This window comes from Sander lucioperca, chromosome 21 (assembly GCF_008315115.2).
Source record: "Sander lucioperca isolate FBNREF2018 chromosome 21, SLUC_FBN_1.2, whole genome shotgun sequence".
In the NCBI taxonomy this organism is placed as follows: Eukaryota; Metazoa; Chordata; class Actinopteri; order Perciformes; family Percidae; genus Sander; species Sander lucioperca.
In genome coordinates this window covers 5,911,075-5,931,337 of record NC_050193.1, presented here as the reverse complement: position 1 = coordinate 5,931,337, position 20,263 = coordinate 5,911,075, and the positions used below count along the sequence as shown (strand labels likewise).

Genomic DNA, 20,263 nt, shown 5'->3' with positions numbered 1-20,263 from the left:
ATAGCACCTGAAGGCAACATTGTTGACGAAGCACACGTGCATGGATAAGCTTTTCGTTGCCAATGGTAACCAGGAGTCACAAATAATGAACTGCGGCACATAAACGGTAACCTTAGCTACATAAAACACCTTTATTTTAGCGCTAGTAATGGACCTAAATCATTCGTCGTGTTGGGATTCGATTCTAGAGAAGGTGAAACCACATATACCGGCAATCGACTTCGACTCTTCATCAGTATGTTTTTTTTTTCTTCCTAAAAATGTGCTAACGTCTGCTAGCTAACTGACAAAAACATTAGCTATAACTTCATTTACAACTGCAAATAACGGTAATATGGTAAAATAATGGTTCATCTTAACGTTACAGTCTGAGAATGAAGAGATTGTCACCATATATCAAAGACCAGCTGGTCTTTCCCTGAAGGTCCCTGAAGACTTTGACATTTTTTCAATGGATGATGATGAACTAGAGGTTAGTTAATTACTGTAGCTATAGTTTCATGAGTGTTAATCGTAGTAATTTCAGGACCACCGAACAAACATGACTGGTAATCATTGATATTTGTTTTGTGTGCATGCGTTTATAATCAGGAGCTGTTGAAACCTGTAGCTCAGACATGCTGGTCAGAAGAGAGTATGAAGTTGGATGATGATGAAATTGTGGAAGGCACTAAAGCAACTCTGTGGGGTACAAAACACTCAGAAGATGCTGAAGACGCAGCTTCTTGTGAGAGAGTTATTGTGGAGTTGAACAGAGCCAAGCTGGATGTCTCTGTAAAACCAAATGTGGACAGCACAAAATCTGATATGGGTTTTACTGCTCTCTCATTTGCGGTGAGTTTGGGAAAGTAAAAATGGTTAGGAATAATCTTATGGTTATGGTTAATGCAGTTAGATATTCTCTAGTTGTTATACCTTCTTGTAAAAAATACTGGTTTTGTTACACACTAACATTCAGAGGCTTGACCAGTGGGATTTGGATGATGTCCTCCAAAATCTAAGAGGGGATGGGCTGCCTTTACGACGTGTGTCAGTTGAACCTTCAAAAATACATGCAGGTAAGTGAGTTTAACACGCACCCCTGTAGCTATAGCGAACAATTAAGGGTTTATAGATGATTATGGGGGGGGTTATGTATTCCATTTACATTATGAATTTATTATCTTGTGGTATAAGTTCAATCCAATTTTTGTTCATAGATGGTGACAAGGACAGATCCCAGGGAAATATAATGGAGAGGATAGTTACTTTCTGTCAGAGCCAGTCATCTAAGTATCTGCCAGAGACTGTGAAAACTCCAAACCACATCAGGTAAGAAAGCACTGCTCTGGTTTTGTGATCCAAATTTATAAGATTATGATAATAATCACCTGTTTCATGCAGACAGAATAATGTGTGCAACAAATCATCGGAGATGATGGAAGCAGAGCTGCAGCTGAGCCACCAGGAATGTCCCACTGTTTATATTGACCTGCGTTGCCCTGATCCTTCAATAAAACCACCAAGAACATCCCCAAATCTTACATCAGAGTCAAAGTCACCAGCCAAACTTAACACTCACCAGGAAACACCACATGCAAAGAAACCCAATCTCAAAGTGCATGCTGAATCACGGATGGGGGGCAGGTAAATATATCCTGCATTAGAAACATTTGTCATGCTTCAGTCATGCACATTTTGTTTCAGTTCATAGTGTTTTTTTCTCTGCTTCCAGGGAAGTGACTGGCAAGAGTATGTTGCTTCAGAAAATCAGGGAGATGAATAGAAATGGGAATAAATATCCCAGTAAATATACAGATCCTCCATATTCAGTGCCAGGAAATGAAGCAGAAGAACTAAAAGAGAAGTTACCCCAGCCTGTAGAGTCTACATGTAGCCATGCGTCACACCATCTGTGGGAAGATAAAAAATCTTCACATGTGCAGTTTGAGTACAGAAACCCTAAAATGGAAAGCCCACCAACAACTCAGCAAAGTACAATCAAAGAATCAAAGCATCTGAGGTATGTATTTTTATTCATTCAGCACATCATTGAGAATAAACAAGTATTTTAACCATGGCAATGCTTTTGTTTAGTGACCAACAACAAGTTAAGCAGACATTACAACATGAACAACACCAGCAGATTTTCAAACAACTACAAATACATCGTCCACACAAATCTGTCAACCAGAAGCAGCCAGCTGCTGAAAGGACTGATGTTCTTTATGATTGTGTAAGTGACACAAAACTTAAAATTTACAGTACTTAAAAAAGAAAAAGACCTACACTTAAAATGACTTGTTTTTTAGGAAGCATCTCATCTACAATCAATCAGTACGCTACCAGCAAATATTGAAAGTAAGGGGTGTATGCTACTGACCGTCAACCTCTCCAGTCCTGGCATGGTTGAAGCAAAAGCTCATGGGAGGAAAAAACATCTGGATCCAGCTGCAAATAAATCAGATATCTACAACACTTTAGTGGCTTGGTTTTTGTCTTTGGTTAGTGAGCAGTGGCTTCTCTCTCCTAATGTGTGCCAACATTTGTCATTCACAAAGCTGAGTTTACGTTTCACCATGTAAGGGTCATATCCTTGTTCATTCATGTGAATTAGGTTGGCCCAGACCCAGGCCATAATGAAGACGAGGTTGGTGCACAGGTCCCATTCTGGGTTGCAGGACTTCAGCAGCTGTGGACAGAGGGTGGACTTGCTTTGCATGTTTTAGCTGTGGCTCATCACTCTTATACACCAAGGGTGAATAGCAAAAAAAGCAACAACAACAAAAAAACACTGTAGGCTTACCAATGTCTGTGCTGACGCTGTTCTTCTTTTTGTTGGTTTTGTAGAAAAGGGACGTAGACATCCATGCACCTTTCTATAACCATGTCTGCAGGTTCCTCTGTGAGACCTCACTCACTGTAATCGCCCGCTGGCTACCTCAGCTCAAAAGCTTGCTGGACCAACAAGCCTATGCCTCACCCATCCATCTGCCCTCTTCCTGTTTAAATGGTTTCATCTCCACCACCTCCAATAAAAAGGTGGTTTGCTTCAGAGAGTGTGATTTCATATATGTTTTTAAGCACTAATTTTGCATTCTGTTGACTGTATTCTGTTCCCTTGGCTTTGTATTTCAGGTTATAGATAGGATATTTTGTCTCAGTCCAGGGTTTTACTGGCAGACTGTGGAAACTCAGGAGTGTGTTTGTAAGGGGAGAGAGACCACACAAGAGCTGCACACAGAGGTGAGCATGTTGTCCTTGAAAATTGTGTGCCTTTTCAGAGGCAAAGCAGTAAAAGTGGAATAACATCATTTTTGTTGCAGGTATCAGTTGCTCTGGGATGCAGAGCTTTCCTCCTACATCCCCTCAAAACACACTACACCCTCCAGCTTATTCTCGACTCAGGACTCGATGTGTGTGGTCTGCGGCTCCTTTATCCACCACAGGGGTTCCTGAGTGACAGTGCTGGTAGGACATAACTAAAGCCACCTGGTCATAAAATACTTAATAACTGTTCTTCTGGCTCATTGATCTGGTGTGTATCCTGGATCCAACTGTGGCCTTGGGCCTTTGTCAGTGTCCTTATTGAATAAAAACTCTCCCCCCTGATTTATAGGTGCTGTACCAGTTATCCAGAGAACTGATGAGACCTGCCAGCCCGTTCTTGCCCTTGCTGTTCGGGGCCTTCAAGCCCACACAGTGTTGAAAGATTTAACTAGTTCCTTAGATCCTCTGCTGCCCAGAAAGACAGATCCAACTTCTCTTAACCCTCTCCACTGCAGAGGTCAAGAACCTCCACTCTTCTACTCCACTCGACTGGCCAGTCAAGTCCACAGGGAGCTGTGCGTGTGGTTTTCAGGAAGACTTCCAGGAGGAAATGCACAGAATCACAACCGGTGTGACAATGGGATATTTTTTACATCATGTATACGTTATTTTTTTTAATTATTTCTCAATTTATCGTTAGACTTTTCTGACCAAATGTGGGATTGATTTGAAAAAATAAAGGGGGAATGACCTTATCAGGGTTAGCTACGGTATTGTGGATTGACTGAAATTGCTCTGAAATCTTGTTTGTTTTTTCAAAAGAACTGTAAAGTTAAATCTTCATGTCCTAAGAAAAACTGACACCTTCCAATAAGCTACATTTCACTAATATACAAGTAATTGAAAAAATACTGTGCAACTCATAAAATTGACATTTTTAAAGTTTTGATTAAACCTGCTAAGTGACTTTTGCAGTCAGATCTTAGAGACTTAAGATATTCTATAACTGCGATCCCTTAAAGTTTATTCCTTTATTACTGTGGCACTGTTTTTGTTCTAATAGTGTTATACTCAGTCACCCTCTCTTTTGTTTGCAGAGTTGCACCTTCAGATGACAGAGTCGGAGGCAGCCTGTTCAATTTGAGCAGATCACCTTCCTTTCTGTGTGCTACAACAAAAGGTACCGCAAAACTGAACAAGGAGCCAAAACTGTCACAAGGGGGAAAACTGGCTTCTCTCTACATTTCATTTTCAACTTTCATCTTTGCTGTCCTGAGGGAAATTTTGTTTGCAGCAAGGACCAAAGATTATTATTTGAGTGGGGCCACTAATCCTTCTCTCACCCCGCATAGCTGACTTACTCCTCGTGGTGTCGCCTGCTGTGCCTCCATGTTGCTACAGCCATGTGCTGGCTGTTTGTGAACGCAGAGGCTTCAGTCTGCGGGGGCTGCGGAGCCTGCAGCTTCAGAGCAATAAAGCTGCAGTCATTGGACTCTCCAACCAGCAGGTAGAACTGCAAGATACGAGTTGTGTATAGAATAGAAAGACATTAGTTTATTGAACCTAATGACAAAAGTCAATTATTGATCAAATATTTGATATTATATACTATTTGCTTTGTAGGGAATTTTACTATTTACTGGATACATTTGTAGAGGTGGAAAGGAGAATGAATTTTGGTTATAAGGTTGGAGCTGGTGTTGAAATCCAGGAATTACATTAAAAAAGACATTTCTGTCATAATGGAACATTTGGCTGTAATTGTCATCTTTGCAGGAAATGCACCTCTAACTGTGGGCCAATTTCCAAGCTGTTTGGGTCTAAGGAAACACAGATTTCTCCTTCTCCTGTATTTTTTGTATCAGAGTCTTGACACCTGTGTATGTTTTCTCTAGGCCCTTGTGTTCTGTAGTCCACATTCTGTGAGCCAGGATCCGGGTCTGCTGGAGCTGCCCTCTCACTGTCTGTTGTTGTTACTGAGGAGAGAGAATGCAGTGCACCACAGTGTTAGTCTGCCAGCAGGTCTGAATTCCATCTCGAATTATATCTGCACCAGAATTTATTTCTATAAATTATATCAAAAATAAATATTCTGGTGCAATAATGTGAAAAGTCTGCATTACAAAGTTTCTTTGACAATGAAATAACTTTGCAGTTTTACATTGTTACATTGTTTCAGCCCTAATGAGAGAATTTAAGGCACAAAAGCTTCTGGGTTGCATCCACTCCAGACTTGATGGTGTTAACACAGTAGAGCCAAGCTTCTGCTTCCACACTGTGCCTTACAGCAGTAACCTGTTCCATATCTTTGGTAAGCACCGTGTGTTCAGTGTCAGTAAAGTAGCCGATGCTCCTCTGCTGTTTCCCTTTACGTTTCTTCTGTATATTTTCTTTTTAGTTAAGTGTATGTGGGCAGTGCCAGATCCTTCCAGGGTGATCCTGTCCCATAAGAAGTGTTCATTCAACTCTGACATGGAACAGGTGGCAATTTTGACCTTGTGTGGGAAGTACATGAGCCAAGGCCTGAACCTCCTACACAGAGTGCTGGCAGAAGGGCCACAAGGTGGGTGAAGTTCAACTACATTTGTGAAAGCACAGCCTGTCCTTGGTTTTGGAACTGGGAGTGGCAGTCAAATACACGTAGCAGTTAATTAAATGAATGAACAGATGTGAGTGAATATTGTCATCAGAATTCTCTCAACTTACCTCTCCTTTTTTTTCTCAACGGTTGCAACTTTATTTTTTTTAAATTGATATTCAAGGTGATGTCCGACATGCAGGATTCAAGCTGCTTGGCCTGAAGTGGCTGCCTGCATTGACTCGACTTCAGGCTCAGGAACTGAGTCCATACGAGGTGGGAGAGCAGCTCTGTAAAGACAGCCTGGAGAATCTGATGTCCTCTCCTGCCCTAGTGTGTGCTCTTAGACGGGTGGATGTTTTTTCTTCACTGAGGAAGCTTCTACCACGCGACTACCCCGGTAACCTGAGTGTCCTGATGTCACCCACACCTGAAGTGGCTTTCAGACAAACCTCCCTCTTCTTCTTTGAGCATGAGATGATTCCTGGTAAGTGTGTTGAATGCTGTATACAACTTGCAATCAGATACCAAGTCTAAAATCAATTCTCTTAAGGGATGCTACAGTTTGAAGTATTGAAGCCTATCACAACATTTAAGGAGAAATAAGAGGATAGTCTTGTGTGTATATGCCAATGCATATAACCCACTTCTATCCTCTACAGACCACAGCGTACTCCCAGTTCTGAAGTTTCCTCCCCAAAACTGCAGTATAAAAGGTTTGTCTTGAATAGCATCCTAACAAGTAGATTTCTAACAACTACAGAGCACATCACAATTGCAGTTTTATATCGTAATTTGCCAGAGGAGCGTTCTTTTATTCTATAAATCTGAGAAATGAAACTGATAAACTCTCTTTGACTCTGCGTGCACACAGTTTTCTGGCTCATAAATTCAAGACAGCACATACAGTATAGAAGATCTGTATGTCTTCACATCACAAAACATAATACATTCTCAATATGAATCTGAGGCACTAATATATTTTGTTGAGCTCGTGCTTGTGTATAATAGTGGCAAACTGTATTAACATATTAATGTTTCACTGTGGTCGAAGTTAGACTTTCTGTGCATTCCGTTACAATGTTGATGTGATCATCAAAAGAGAAATCTTTTGGTTAGAGAGTTGTGTTTTATAATGTGTCAGTGCATATAATATTGAACATTCAACTTTCTGTTCAGGTCCACAGATGCTGCTCACTGTGTGCCTGTTCAAGCCACGAATCTGGACTCACTCTCTGGCTAAAATAGGCCACAAACTCCAGCTGACTGGCCTCACATTGGTGGGCCTGCATGTAGTGAGCCTGGACAAAAGCAATGCTACCTCACTACTACCTGCACAAAGTGTAACCGATAATGATATCTGTCTGAAAAATAAGCTTTCCTTTCATGCAAAAACCTTAGCCTTGATCATTCATACAGTGTTAACTGTTGTGTGCAGGACCCCTCAGACTTGGAGGCCCATGTGGAGTACTTGTGCTCTGGCTCCTCACTAGCTCTCTGCCTCCAGGGGGAGAATGCTGTGAGGAGGCTGCTGGATGTGCTGAGCCAAGATGACTCATCCCTGTGGACCTATTATGGTATGGCTCATTTATCCAGTGGCATCCATGGTTCTGTGCACTGTCCTGCATACTGGATACACATTCACAAACTGAATTGCTATGTATACCACAGTACTGGTGCATTATGTAAAGCACTTTGAATTGCCTTTGTGAATGAAATGTGCTATATAAATAAACTTGCCTTGCCTTTTTGTTTGTTTAAAATGTCTGTAACCAATGTTATAGCATCAGGATCATATCAGAAAGCAATTCAGGATGTGAAGAGGCTTTTTCCAGAGGGGCTCTGCTGTACTGAGACCAGCACAATGAGACAAGAGCAGGTATGCACGTCACACACAGGACTCAGGACTTGGGTTGCACTTTTGACTGATTAAAGACAGACCTGTGTTTGTGCTTGGTTTCTCGTTTCAGATACTCAGCATGCGTTCAGACCTTTTAGCCTCTGTGGAGCGCAAACAGAGCTGCACACTGGCCCCTGTGGACCAGGACGGTCTGTCACCTTCGATGGTATCAGGAACAAATGGAGGTTTGGACTACTTTTCTGGTTTTATTTTGATAAACAGACAATTATATGTATCGATATTAACGATATTGATTGCTAAGAGCAATGTTGTAAACTGCAGAACTAGGCTATGCCCTGTATTCAGGTTGCATTAGTGGTGTACTCATGTATGCAAGTTTTCCTGACAGTTGTCATTAATGAACTTACTTTAAAGTCAAAGCATTGAACATTACATGGTTCAATCATTTACTAAAGCAACACGGGTCCCTTCAAATTATTTAATCATTTATTGCGACTTTGGCAGGGACTCCTCTGGAATGGATGTTGAAATATGACTCGGTTCCAGATGACCTTTGTAAAGAAAATAAATGTCCTGTTTTGCTTGTTTATTGGTACCAGAGATACGCGGTGCCGTCTGGCAGACAACTTGTCTGCTGATACCCTTAAATGCTTCACCTCTCAGCCAAGTGCCATTCCAGCTGGACATGCTTGAGCAGCTGCTGAGGTCAGGCTGCCATCTGGTGGCAGGGAGGATGAGCATACTGGATGATGAGCAGAGGAAACATATCGCTGACACACTGAAAATGTCATCGAGAAGAGATGAAAGGGTCAGAAGACTGTCTTTGAAATAAGTTGCTTTAGAATTATCACTGTCTTATAAACAGAGCAATCAGCAGTTGATTTTTCCTGGTCTCATGTTTCCTTAAAAGATGGCTCATCTTTACACAACAGCACCCTGTCTCATCATGGCTCTACAAGGGAAAGCGATTGCGACATGCTTTAACATGATCCTTGAAAGGTATGGAAAAGACAACTCAAACCTATTGTGCATACATGTAGAATATTTATATGTAAATAACGTTTTCCTTTTCCCTGTGTCTTTCATTGTTACACTAGCATTTACAAGGTGAGGTCAGATCTCGAAAAAGTGGGGGAAATTATTATCTACCCAGAGAATCAGAAAGAGGTAAATTATGAATATAATTCATGCTTTTCTTTAAGGCCTTTATTTATTCCTAATATATTAACATAACATTAGCTGCTTTATGTAAACCACCCAGGTGTACTGATGTGTTAAGATGTGTTGTATTGTCATAAAATATTGTTTTATTGATCAACAAGTCCCCTTTGAATATATTTATTATGTTCTCCTCTCCAGGCCAAGCAGCTGATATGCTACCTATTTGATGCCTTGTCTCCTGAGAGCTGTCAAACCGTTGCCATAAAGTTGAAATGGATGCACTAGTACAAGCATGCCAAAGGTAATGCTACTTGTTATGAAAAAAAATTAATTTGTAATTCCAATTGTTCCGGAAAGACTTGTTTTGTATAATAAACCTATTTTCCCAAGTCACTGTAGTGTAATAAATGTTTTGTTCCCCCCTAAAAATCACCTTCCCCCTCCTCTGGTGTCCATTTGACTTTTTAAAGCACAAAGCAGTTGTTTTCTTAATTTTATTCTGTAAGTTGTGTTTGAGACCAAAAGTATTCACACATTTCAGATGAAAAATTATTTTAATTCTCAAGATGATAAAAATAATTTTGTGAACTCTGTAAACCATTGCATAACTGTAGTGTAACAATTTAACAAGTGTTAACAAACTAGTAATACACTACAGAAAATACACAATCCTCAATGTAGAAAAGAAAAATCTACTATTCTAAGACTTGCACCTATGTTTGTGTTCACAACACAAAAAATATCAATATACCGACAGAATAGTTTCTACGATTATCAGTAAAGAATTTCCTACATATCCATAGAGCTCGTCACAAAATAAGGGACATATAGTTTAATCTATAAATAATGTCTAAACCCACTGACATTAAGAAATTAATGCATGAAATGCAGTGTCCTCAGATTTAACACAGTCTATTAAATCACTGTATTGCCCTGAGAAAAATACATTTCTTTCCTTATATTTCCTCATTATGCTGACAAATAGAAACTTGAAAACTTGCATTTGTTTTAGTTCTAATACATTTTATTGAATAGCAGTTCACAGCTAGATGCTACATCAATATGAATTAACTGTGCTCCATAATATCCAGTGACCTATTCATTGAATATCTAATTTAGAACAATACATTCAATATTTCAGGGCTTCAATGTTAAAATAACACTTCTACTGAAATGTTCTAAAGTATATGGAACAAATGGTTCCACATTCAGATTATTTACTTTTAACAAAAGCTGTTGTACTAGTATTTACTTAATTTGAACAGCTCCATACATAATACATTACATGTACAAGATTGCATAAATCTTCAGGCTCCATTTTCAAAATATTAAAAACAAAAAGACAACACAACAACTAACAATAATGCAAAATAGAAACTATTTCAATGCAGAGCATAATGATACATCTATTACAGTTCATTTACAAGATTCTTTCTATTTGGTGCTTTTCCTAACAAACCATTTTTTGAGAGTTTTTGGTGCCAAATGACTAATTGAGATCAAAATTGTGTATTCAATGGTAAAGTATTGCTGTGTTTTTTTAATGGTATGGCAAATACACACTGAGATAGACATGTATCAGTCAATTATAACATTTGTTTCCTTCTGTGTAAGTGGTGAAGCAAATCTCATTAGATCAGCCTTTTTCCTTTCAGTTTGAGTGGCCTGAATCCAGAGGATAATTTACCAATCACATTGTGGTCCACAAAAATATTGTAAGGCACTGGAATTTTGATTCCAAATAAGAATGTTATATTTTGTCATCTGACTGAGAGCAAACACTGTCTTAGAGACATATTATCTTAATGATAATACCAATCAACATTATGTAGTTATTAAAAGGCACAGATGTACTTGAAATTGGTCCATTAGAGATCATTTTAACATATCTTAAGAAATGTAACCTGTGCTTTGCAAGTGAATGTTTCATTACTTTTTAGAAAACTTGAATTGGGGCGAGTAGACCACTAGAGAGATTGACAAAGTACCATAACAACAACACCTCAGTTTTAATTATATCTGTATCTGCCATTGTTGTTTGTCACAATCATCATCTGTCATGTCATTTTCCAAAACCAAAAACTAATTTGGACCACGGCTTTAAGAAATAGAAAACCAAGAGTCAGATAGAAAGAAAGCACCTTACAGTCATGGTAGGCCTATCATAACAGCATATAATGCATAACCACCAATTTCCAAAGTGATAGAGATTATGTAGTTAAGTAAAATCAACAAACAAAAGTTTATATGGCCACTTTAGAAGCACAAATGTCATTCACCTTTGACATTCCTTTACTGTAGACAACACTTAAACTGAATCCTCACTTAAGGTCGGCATGTGCTAGCCAGTATTGCACAAACCTGCCATAAACGTCAATGTATACTTAACACAAAATCAAATATACAAATACATATTTTGTAAGGATCTGAACCATGCATTTTTGATCAATTCTGTAACTACTCACTATAGCTAACTTTAGATAGAAAAAGATGCCATTAATTACCGTTAATGAACATTATCTATTTAAGGTACTAGGTGATTACTTTAAAAAAAAAATCAATTTAGATTTCTTACTGAAATAAAACAAATGATGAAATGTAGTACAAAAGAAATAACAACACTTCAGGTCTTTGGTAAAACTGCAAAAAATGGGCTCAAGTCCATTAATGTTGTAAGCAAAAGCCATTGGCATAGTCCTGTTGTTTACTCACTACGAGGATATATGTCCTACTAAATGAAATATTAAAGCAAAAATCCATCCAAAAACAGAACTCCTGCCACTCACAATGCTGTCTCAGTTTCATCTGGATGGCCTTGGTGTTCTGACCTGCCAGACCCGGCCCTGTTCACAACTACAGCCTGATCTGTCCAATACCTTAGAAATGATTTTAACTCTGTTCAAGGGTACATTTTCCCTTTGGAATAATTATTTGGACAGCTACTGGAACACTACTTTGGTTGATTTTTAGATTTCCACACTAGACATCATTAATTTAGTTAGCCTTCCAGGCAAACCAAAATAGACCAAAGAACCTTGTGAAGTTAGCTGCACCGTGCACTGCTATCCAGTGTATGGTACATTTACCTTCCATCAATTCAAAAATGGGACAATCTACAGCAGAACATGTCTGTGACATCATTCATCATATATAAAAGAACTGACACTTTGACTCAAATGGATTCACAAATCAATCATTCAATTAAAATAAGATTTAGTCACGTTAGATGCAGAAGACTTTTCAGAAGATTGTTTCATAGTTTCTGAAATCGGAGCAGTGGATGCACGACGACATTCAAACATCTAGATGTATTACAATAAACTACATTTATACCTTTTCCAGTAGCAGCGAAGCTTGCAGAAGTTATTAAGCCTTTACTACACTAAAAATAAGTCAATACAAATATTCCGGCAGTGTGACCCAGTGCAAACTTTTTTTTTTTTTTTTCTTTTTTGTAGCTGGTTAATATAATAGTTATAATAGAATATGCAATACCAGAAGTGTTTAGCCTGCCTTTTATGCTATAATATGATGAAATCACAAATCATGAAAATGCTTAAATACCAAAACCTCTCTTTATAATTTTCCTCTGAGTTTATGTGAGTCATTTATGTGAATGTAAACAATGTATTTTCCCATATTTAGAAGTAGCAAAAAGTGTAGCAGGAGATACATGATTTTCTATTGAATTTTTTTTTTTTTTAAACACAGTAGAAGGTCATTTCAATTAGAGGAACCTAAGCACTTCCTAAGCAAGTCCTTTCCAACTTACAAGTTAACTACGGAATTCTTCATTCACTGCAGGATTATTACAATACAACAAATTAAACAGTAAACTGTTTAAAAAGTTTTTTGTTCCTTATGTTGCTATATAAATTCATGTGACCTATGTTTGCATACTCCCAAATGTTGAATTGAAAAACCTAATTTCAAAGACTGAAGCTGCACCAAAAGAGCACCACGACCAAAGAATGAGTGGATGGGTGGTTGGAGGGAAGGTTCATTTCTAAGGTCAGGACACAGGCACTGACAATGTTTGTTTTCAATTATCTTTCACAGAAATACTTAATGGGATTGGGCCAAATACACTGGCATATATATTTATATATACACATATAGTCATACACGTCAATGCTTCTGCAAAATTGAACAGAACACATTATGCAGAAACCTGTGCGCAAGCTTCACCTACTTGTGTTTGCTCTGACAATTCTAAACTTAACCTTTTTAACTAAGGCAAGGCACTTTAGAGTGAGAGGCCGATATGTTCTAAACAAGGTCAAGAGGCTAGATTCCTACAAATAAATCACCATCTCAGGCTTTTAGCAAATACAAGACATGCTTCTCTAATAGGATAGGCTATATAAATCTCTACAAAATAAAACTAACTGATTGAATAACAGCCTGAACATGTAGCATGTGCCTTACTGATATTACAGCTGCTGGTTATGCCGAAAATGCATTTTAAATTTGCACTTATTTGATTGAAATTTTATAAATCGAACTATGAAAGTAGAAACTATTAAGTATTTTTTTTATGAAATCTTAATATCTAGAACCATGCCATGATTTAACAAGAGGAAATATCCAAATTATGTTTCACAGTACACACAAAAGCTTCAGACATTAGCTTATACATATATAGAAAAAAAAAATATAAATCTAAAAAAAGACAAAAGAATACCTACAAAGCAGCTCAAAGCAAAAATTCTATACACCCTTTAATAAAGTCCCAGGTCAACAAAGTGCTTTAATAGGAAATGAAACTTCTTCAGAGAGTTGGTCAAAATAATGATGCTTGACTGGTTGCATTAAAATGTATGTTAATAAAAATGTGGCTTTATTTAAAGAGGAACACTAAAATGTGTCATGTGTGTTTTGGTGTTTTCTTGATTAGTCGGATGTACTGCTGCTGATTTACAGACACAGGTGTGGTTCAGCAATAATACCTCATTGGATGTGAAACATTTAACAGATCTGCATATTCAGTCTCAAAGGTTGGACAATAATTTGGCCAAAAGATTACCATTTTTAGTGTTGAATGCAAGTGTGTATTAATTCCTCTGAGCATGGAGCTTCTGAACGCTCAAGTGCTTTCTGGTACAATGAAGATGATCAGTGACCCATTTCACACCTCCGTTTTGGCAGCTCCATACTCTGTAAATGTATGCTTAGGTTAAATGATGATTTGCCTCCAAAAGCTCCCGAGTGCATTATTTGCCTTCGATGTATTCCTCTTTAATTAAAGAAAAATCAGCTTTGAGTTTTGCCCATTTCATGTTTACCATCACCGGACTTGTTGAGTGGGAGTGCACTCAACATTTCCTGGCAGTACGTTTCAAACATTTACACAGTGATTTCTTTGCATTTGAGAACCTGGAATGCCTATGGCACTACTTATTGTGGTAAAATATTAACAATGGCTTCGTCTATATTTATGTAGTATTGTGTGGGATAGTTTTGTTCCACAACAGCGACCATTTCATTTTCCAATTCACCTATGGGATCAGTGGGCTACATGGCAACTCCCCTTGATATTATTACAAAGAATACTTTGCTTATCAGACTTTTCCCACCATCAAAATGACTGAAAAATGACTTAAAGACTTACAGTATGAGAAGGACATAAGAGTTTTTTAATATGTAATTTTAAAATTAGAACTTTTCAGTTAAGATATAATAATAATGTTACAGTGAGTAAGCTTTCCTTCTTGTATTTCTTTCTTCAAATACAAGAATCTGTGATGTAACAGATTCACTAAAACCTTTTGATTTAACACACGTCCACAGTATTTTCTCAAAAGTAACGTGGGATTGAAATGCCTTGCGTTTTTGCGTCAGGTGGACTTTAAGTGCATTAAGTAAAAAGATCAGAGATTTATCCACAATAATTCCAAACTGCAGTGAAAACTTTTCAATCCATAAAAAGCTAAACATGAGGGCAGAAATACAAACTCACACTCATTAATGTCTTTGTGTATACAGCTTTTAACCAAGTGTATTGGTCCTCTTTGCAATTTTTTTATAATCTGTAATTTTGGATAGACTATAAGAGCAATATGTCGGCTTGGCAATGCATGTATACATTTTGTTTCTGGAAAGCAGATATCTGGACACATTATTTATGTCCTTTAGAGTGTCCAAATCATGATTGAAGATTTGAGAAAGGGCACTGCAAGGTAATTTGATATTCTAATTTGAGTGTGGCTTTTCATACAGAAAGCTATCTGGATGAGCAAGGTAATGTGCACATAAAATGAGCAAAAACTATAATGATTGAATCCCCTGCACATCTGATTCCTAATACGATTTGTGTTGTCAGTCAAACATCATTGTATCCTAAATTAATTCAATCACTGTATGAAACATACATTGCTATTTAGAAAATGTAATATCTATTAGTAGTTTTTTCAAAGGGCTAATTCTTTAAATAGTACCTCGAGTAATTGTACATCACCACTTCAATATTTTTGTTCTACAGTAGGGACATTCTGTTTTACTAGGTGCACAGGTCTCACATAGTACATAATGTTGGCAAGGCTGCAGAACAATGCAACGATCATGCTTTTGGCAAACTATACATTTCTTTGACTGAAGCTGATATATTACCTGTTGGGAAAGAAAAGAATGAATATCAGCTGCAACTTAGGAAAATACAGTTCATGCAGACTTTTCAAATAAGCATGCTTAATGACAAAACGTAGATCTGAATGATAGACTGATAAACCAGTTTAAAACTAGATGCTACAAACAAAATTCTGTGTGTGATCTAGTCTTACCCCGTCTATAAGGTCTAGGTCATTACGCAGCTGACTCTGGATGGAGTGAAGCTTTGACATGGGGAGCTCATCCAGCTCTCCATAGTTACGTAGAAGAGGTGTTCCAGGGGTACGACAAAGCACATCAAAGTCCCCTTGGAGCTCCTTCAGTTTGCGCTCTGTTTCCTCCCATTTTTGTTCTGCCAGCTGCCGCTCTGTCTCGGCCGTTTTTGCTTGTTCCTTTGCTTCATGAGCGTCTTTCTGGCAAGCTTCAAAGGCCTGGAACAAAGTTGCATCTTGTGATAAAAATGTTTTGCCATCTATGAAAATGGAAATCATTCTGGTACGCTAAGACACGTATTGCAATGACAGTTAACTTATAACACTGACTTGTTTGACCTGATGCCAGGCCTCCTCCCATTGTTTTATTTTCCTCTTGGCCTCGTCCAGATCTCTAAAAAGGCGGGCCAGATCAGCACTGCTGGTTCCAGAGGTTAGGCTGCTGAAAACTGGAGATGGACTCGGTGAAAAGCTGCCACTTACAAAGTCCCAAATGCTGCTAGCCCCTCCATTCAAGCCTATGTGTTAAAATCACAAGACCAAGCACAAAAGTCAATAGTTAGTTGGGACTGGAAAGTTGCACTTCATTTAGAGCTGTCGGATAATTCAAAATATTTTAATCAATCCTAAAATTAAGGAAATCGAGAACTCTCTTTCTAGTTGCTTCATTGGGAAAAATATTGTTCCTTACACAATCAAACTCTAACAGCAACACTTCTCAGGTTAACTTCTGCATATGGAACTCTATTAAACATTTAAGTAAAATTGAAGGAAGTGCTCAATACTCAGCTAAAATAGGAATATTATTGAACAGAGGAGTGGTGTATTAAGTCTAGAAGAATCTTAAGCTATTTTTATTGACATATACGTCTCTGAGATTACAATCTGAAGTCAAGTGCTTTCTTTACTTGGGAGTAAAATGTCTGATGCTATCAGCTTACCCAAAGAATTCTGGGAAGAAGAGGTGGGTGTTCCCAGGAGGCCATGCTCTTGCTTGGCTAACATGTTTGAAGGTTGATTTTGCTGCGATAGTGTCCCAGACAGCAGGGACTGCGACAGCGACTGGGAGAGGGAGCTTAGCGGGGAGGTGGAGAGCGAAGACGAGGAATTAAAAGAAGACGATCGTGCCAGCGAGCCAGGAATGTTAACTGGAGCAGATCCACCTAGCACCCTTTGACCTGTGGGGACAAAGTAAATACTGTTGTTTCTCTGAAAAGAATTTACAAGCAAAATTTGATTAGATCAATTGTGCTTGACTGCTAAAACAACTGAAAGTACTTTAATGAACTAGCTGTCCTTACTTGCCAATCCTACACTGTTGTCTTGCTCCTCAAACTCCTTATCAAGAGATGCAACATTAATGTCACTGAAGTTAAGGTCCAGAGCGGATCCTGAAGGGAAACAAAATACATCGGGCTGACATTTGACAACAAAACAGTAGTCAGCTCAATTGGTTTACACCTGACTTTACATGCACATACCTATGACAGACTCCACTGTGTTGCTCCCTGGATAGAAAGGAGTGGCTTTTGCATTCATTGTTGATAAGGTGGTGGGTGAAGAACTATCGGAGCCAATACTAGAGGCCAAGCTGGATGTTATACTGGAGGTAAAGCTTGATGCCAAAGGGTTAACCGCAGAGAATACATTATGCTGTGTCTAAAAGAAAAAAAAAAGGAAATCACAGAAGGCATTTGTTTAATCCCCAATGTTATTAAGTAGATATTTATTTATTTCAACACTGCACCGTTTACAAGTAAATCCTAGTATTTTAAATTTGCGATTAATCGTGATTAATCACAGCCCATGACTGTGATTAACTTGATTACATTTTTTAATCGATTGACAGCACTAAAATAAACACATTGTTTATTATTAATATCATCAAGCTATTACTAAAGCGTGATTTATGGTCATGCGGTGGCTCCACGCAGAGCTTTTGCCATAGCCTACGTAAGTGGCCTGAAGTTTATACTTGTGCGTTGGTGTGTGCGTCGATCTCTTTAAAAGGTGCTGTAGGTAGGATTGCGAAGATCCAGGACTAAGCCAACATTTTTTAACATAGACAACTTCTCAGTCCCTCCCCCCTTTCCGCTAAAGCCCAAAACGGTCTCCTAAGCCCCTCCCCCCACAAGGGAGAATGAATGTGTGTGCATGAGCAGTGATTGACACGCAGTTAGAAACCCCCCCCCCCCCCCCCCCCCCCACCGGCCCTGATTGGTGCATCTGAACATGGTGCGGTGGATTTTTGCAAATCACACTACAGGCTGTAGGTGGTGCCAGGATTTTTTTTTTTTTTTTTTTTTTATTACCTGCTTCATGTAGTTCTACTAGAACATAGGGTCAGTTTCAGCAAATATGACAGAAAGTTAGTTTTATAAGTCTTACCTACTGCACCTTTAAGAGAATAGCAGGACCGGCATGTGGGTGTGTGTGTGTTGGGAGTGTGTGGTAGAGCGAGTGAGACGCCGATTAGATTCGGAGCGAGTACCGACTAGAGGCATAGTGGGAGAAACAAAGTGTCTCCCCTGTGCTTTCTGGCCACGGTGGGAAATCTGTAGCAGGAAAAGTTAATCCTCTCCTTGATTTCATGTTGTTTATGGAGAAGGAGAACCAGGAAATGAGCCAGGGGAAATGCAACGCTACCAAGCCACGGCCGAGCGACGTGCGTCGCCGTGACGTGTAGTTACATTTTTGGAGAGGTGCGCGTCAGGCTACGGCGTAGGGTCCATGTCTCCGTCTACCTAGGTTCATAACCACGGCCTAGATTTAACGCAGAAGCATAAATCACGCTTAACACCACAAAGTAACCCATTTAAACACAAACCTGTTTTTCTTGGTCCATCAATTTCTGATCCAACTGCCCCTTGTTCTTAATCTAAAAGTCATTAAATAACACAGAAACGGCACATTTCAGTGACAAAACTTTAGATTTTACCCCCAGACACATCAACTAAAGGCATGTTTGCACTGCAGTAAGCCACAAACGAAATTAAACACAATTTTTTTTTTCACCTTAACCGTTATCTACATTCCCCAATGGAGCTAACTGTGAGTTGATGACGTGCTCTGGAGTGGTGTTAAATACTGCTGATTTGCAGTACGTCTTGTTATTGTCAGAATGCAGGTGGTGATTTTTCCACTGAATTACATCGATCAGAATCCGAGGTGTGTAAACTGATCATGTAACTTAGCTCTGTGTGCCACTTGTAGCTCTAGGAATGACTCAAACATATTGGCTTTGAATACAGTACGTCCCCATTGATAGAAATAGACACATTTAACTGTGAGTGGGCGGCATTCTTCAGAAAGCAGTGAAATCAACCTAAGGGGTATTCTTAGTGTAGAGTTAAAAAATACTCTGAGTTATAATACATACACTGGCTGAGTGAACATATTTTTTCTGGTTGCAAGATTGAGCTTCTTAGAATGTATACAGAATGCAACATTGATTATAAATATCTCTCAAAAAGGATCAACAATGAGAAGTGTGGTCAAATCACCCAGGTATAAACTACTCAATGCTCTAATCAAGTGATAACATACTATGGAGTCTTTTGTTAAGAACAGGCAACACATTAAATGATCCAAAACCTAAAAACCAAGCAATTCATTAGAAAATATCTCAAAGTGATAAAATTAAAATGACATGAGAAATAAATAAAACAGTAATTAAAAAATGAATGAGAGTGATACATTAAAGGTCCAGTGTGTAACATGTTCAGTTGTTCATTATCAAAATCTGTGTCCTTTTTCATGAATATTTACCACCACCATCAATTCCAAGTATTCCTCTTGGCTTGAAATTTTACATTTGCATTCGCATGAACTGGGGTAGACGCTCCATATTCATGCACCATCTTGAAATACGTTAGCCGGTAAGAGACATACAGGACATACTGCTCCGCCTTTCGCGTTTTCTCTGTCACATGATAAACTCACAGGTGCTGCTAATGCTTCTAATGGGTATCGTAGCTTCACGGCCCCGGCAAGTTTGAAGAAGGAAACATGGAGGACCACACATATTCAAAATCCAAATATCAGGAACAGGAGTCTTCTTCTTCGCCCAGAAAAAGAAAAAGGATATTGAAAAGAGCAAGACACCGGCTTTTTGAAGCGTGAAGGCTACCGTAGCTGTAATACGTACTTTGAACTGCGTGGTGCGAGAGAGTTGATTACGATATATGATCTCAACGCTAGATGGGAGAAATTCCTACACATTGGACCTTTAAGTGTAAAGCCCTAAGTTGTGTCTATGTGTTATATTCTTCCTAAAGCTGAAGAGAGCAGTCTGTATACCTGATCCTCACGTTCAAAGCCCGGAGCTTTAGGATAGTTAGACGTCAGAGATGAGACACTGGATGTGGTGGACTCTGAACATAAACTACTATTAGTTAAGGGTTTGGACCTGCTGATGGATCCCACTGGGGATAACAAACTGTCGTTTCCTGAGCTTGGAGTTACAGTTGAGCTATTAGAACATGAAACCTGAGAAAGAGAAGTGCACATGATCTTAATAAAATGATGATCAAAAGATGAATAAAACCATTATTCTGAATGGACTAGAGAATCTATCTTAGATTGAAAATCTAACAA

At 38.6% G+C, this 20,263-nt stretch overlaps 2 protein-coding genes across 8 annotated transcripts in view; one reads left to right on the top strand and one right to left on the bottom strand.

Annotated features, from left to right (window-relative positions):
• Positions 1–20: 20 nt before the first annotated feature.
• LOC116059406 lies at positions 21–11,590 on the top strand. Of its 4 annotated transcripts, XM_031312450.2 has the most exons (30): positions 21–235; positions 368–472; positions 592–705; positions 766–834; positions 959–1,058; positions 1,200–1,311; positions 1,384–1,626; positions 1,715–2,002; positions 2,077–2,215; positions 2,292–2,483; positions 2,597–2,737; positions 2,830–3,021; positions 3,118–3,225; positions 3,306–3,450; positions 3,599–3,878; positions 4,347–4,429; positions 4,602–4,756; positions 5,145–5,271; positions 5,429–5,560; positions 5,648–5,812; positions 6,012–6,314; positions 6,490–6,543; positions 7,007–7,170; positions 7,266–7,404; positions 7,612–7,706; positions 7,798–7,912; positions 8,288–8,496; positions 8,599–8,687; positions 8,786–8,855; positions 9,048–11,590. In XM_031312450.2, the coding sequence occupies exons 1-30, from the start codon at positions 149–151 to the stop codon at positions 9,132–9,134; spliced, it is 4,302 nt and encodes a 1,433-aa protein (XP_031168310.1). In that variant the 5' UTR covers positions 21–148; the 3' UTR covers positions 9,135–11,590. The 4 variants fall into 4 exon arrangements, with proteins under 4 accessions (XP_031168310.1, XP_035852301.1, XP_031168308.1 ...); XM_035996408.1 differs by having other exon boundaries at positions 592–834; positions 6,030–6,314; XM_031312448.2 differs by having other exon boundaries at positions 22–235; positions 592–834.
• A 150-nt stretch (positions 11,591–11,740) lies between these two features.
• unkl (unk like zinc finger) overlaps positions 11,741–20,263 on the bottom strand; it is a 16,331-nt gene continuing 7,808 nt past the window's right edge. For 2 of the 4 annotated variants that reach the window (XM_031312452.2, XM_031312453.2), the window contains exons 9-16: positions 19,967–20,155; positions 18,495–18,545; positions 17,149–17,326; positions 16,969–17,058; positions 16,609–16,845; positions 15,998–16,185; positions 15,629–15,886; positions 11,741–15,458 (exon numbers count right to left, since the gene is read on the bottom strand). In XM_031312452.2, coding sequence (XP_031168312.1) covers positions 15,303–15,458; positions 15,629–15,886; positions 15,998–16,185; positions 16,609–16,845; positions 16,969–17,058; positions 17,149–17,326; positions 18,495–18,545; positions 19,967–20,155 — 1,347 coding nt within the window. In that variant the 3' untranslated portion in view covers positions 11,741–15,302. The remainder of the gene's footprint in view (positions 15,459–15,628; positions 15,887–15,997; positions 16,186–16,608; positions 16,846–16,968; positions 17,059–17,148; positions 17,327–18,494; positions 18,546–19,966; positions 20,156–20,263) is intronic. The other 2 variants (XM_031312454.2, XM_031312455.2) reach the window with 1 other exon arrangement.

What these genes read in the sequence shown, in the direction of transcription:
- LOC116059406 (XM_031312448.2), top strand. Translation starts at nt 149, where the DNA reads ATGGACCTAAATCATTCGTCGTGTTGGGATTCGATTCTAGAGAAGGTG. An exon ending in TCTGTGTGCTACAACAAAAG is followed by an intron (nt 4,430 to 4,601) that starts GTACCGCAAAAC and finishes CACCCCGCATAG; the next exon opens with CTGACTTACTCCTCGTGGTG. An exon ending in CCAAAACTGCAGTATAAAAG is followed by an intron (nt 6,544 to 7,006) that starts GTTTGTCTTGAA and finishes CTTTCTGTTCAG; the next exon opens with GTCCACAGATGCTGCTCACT.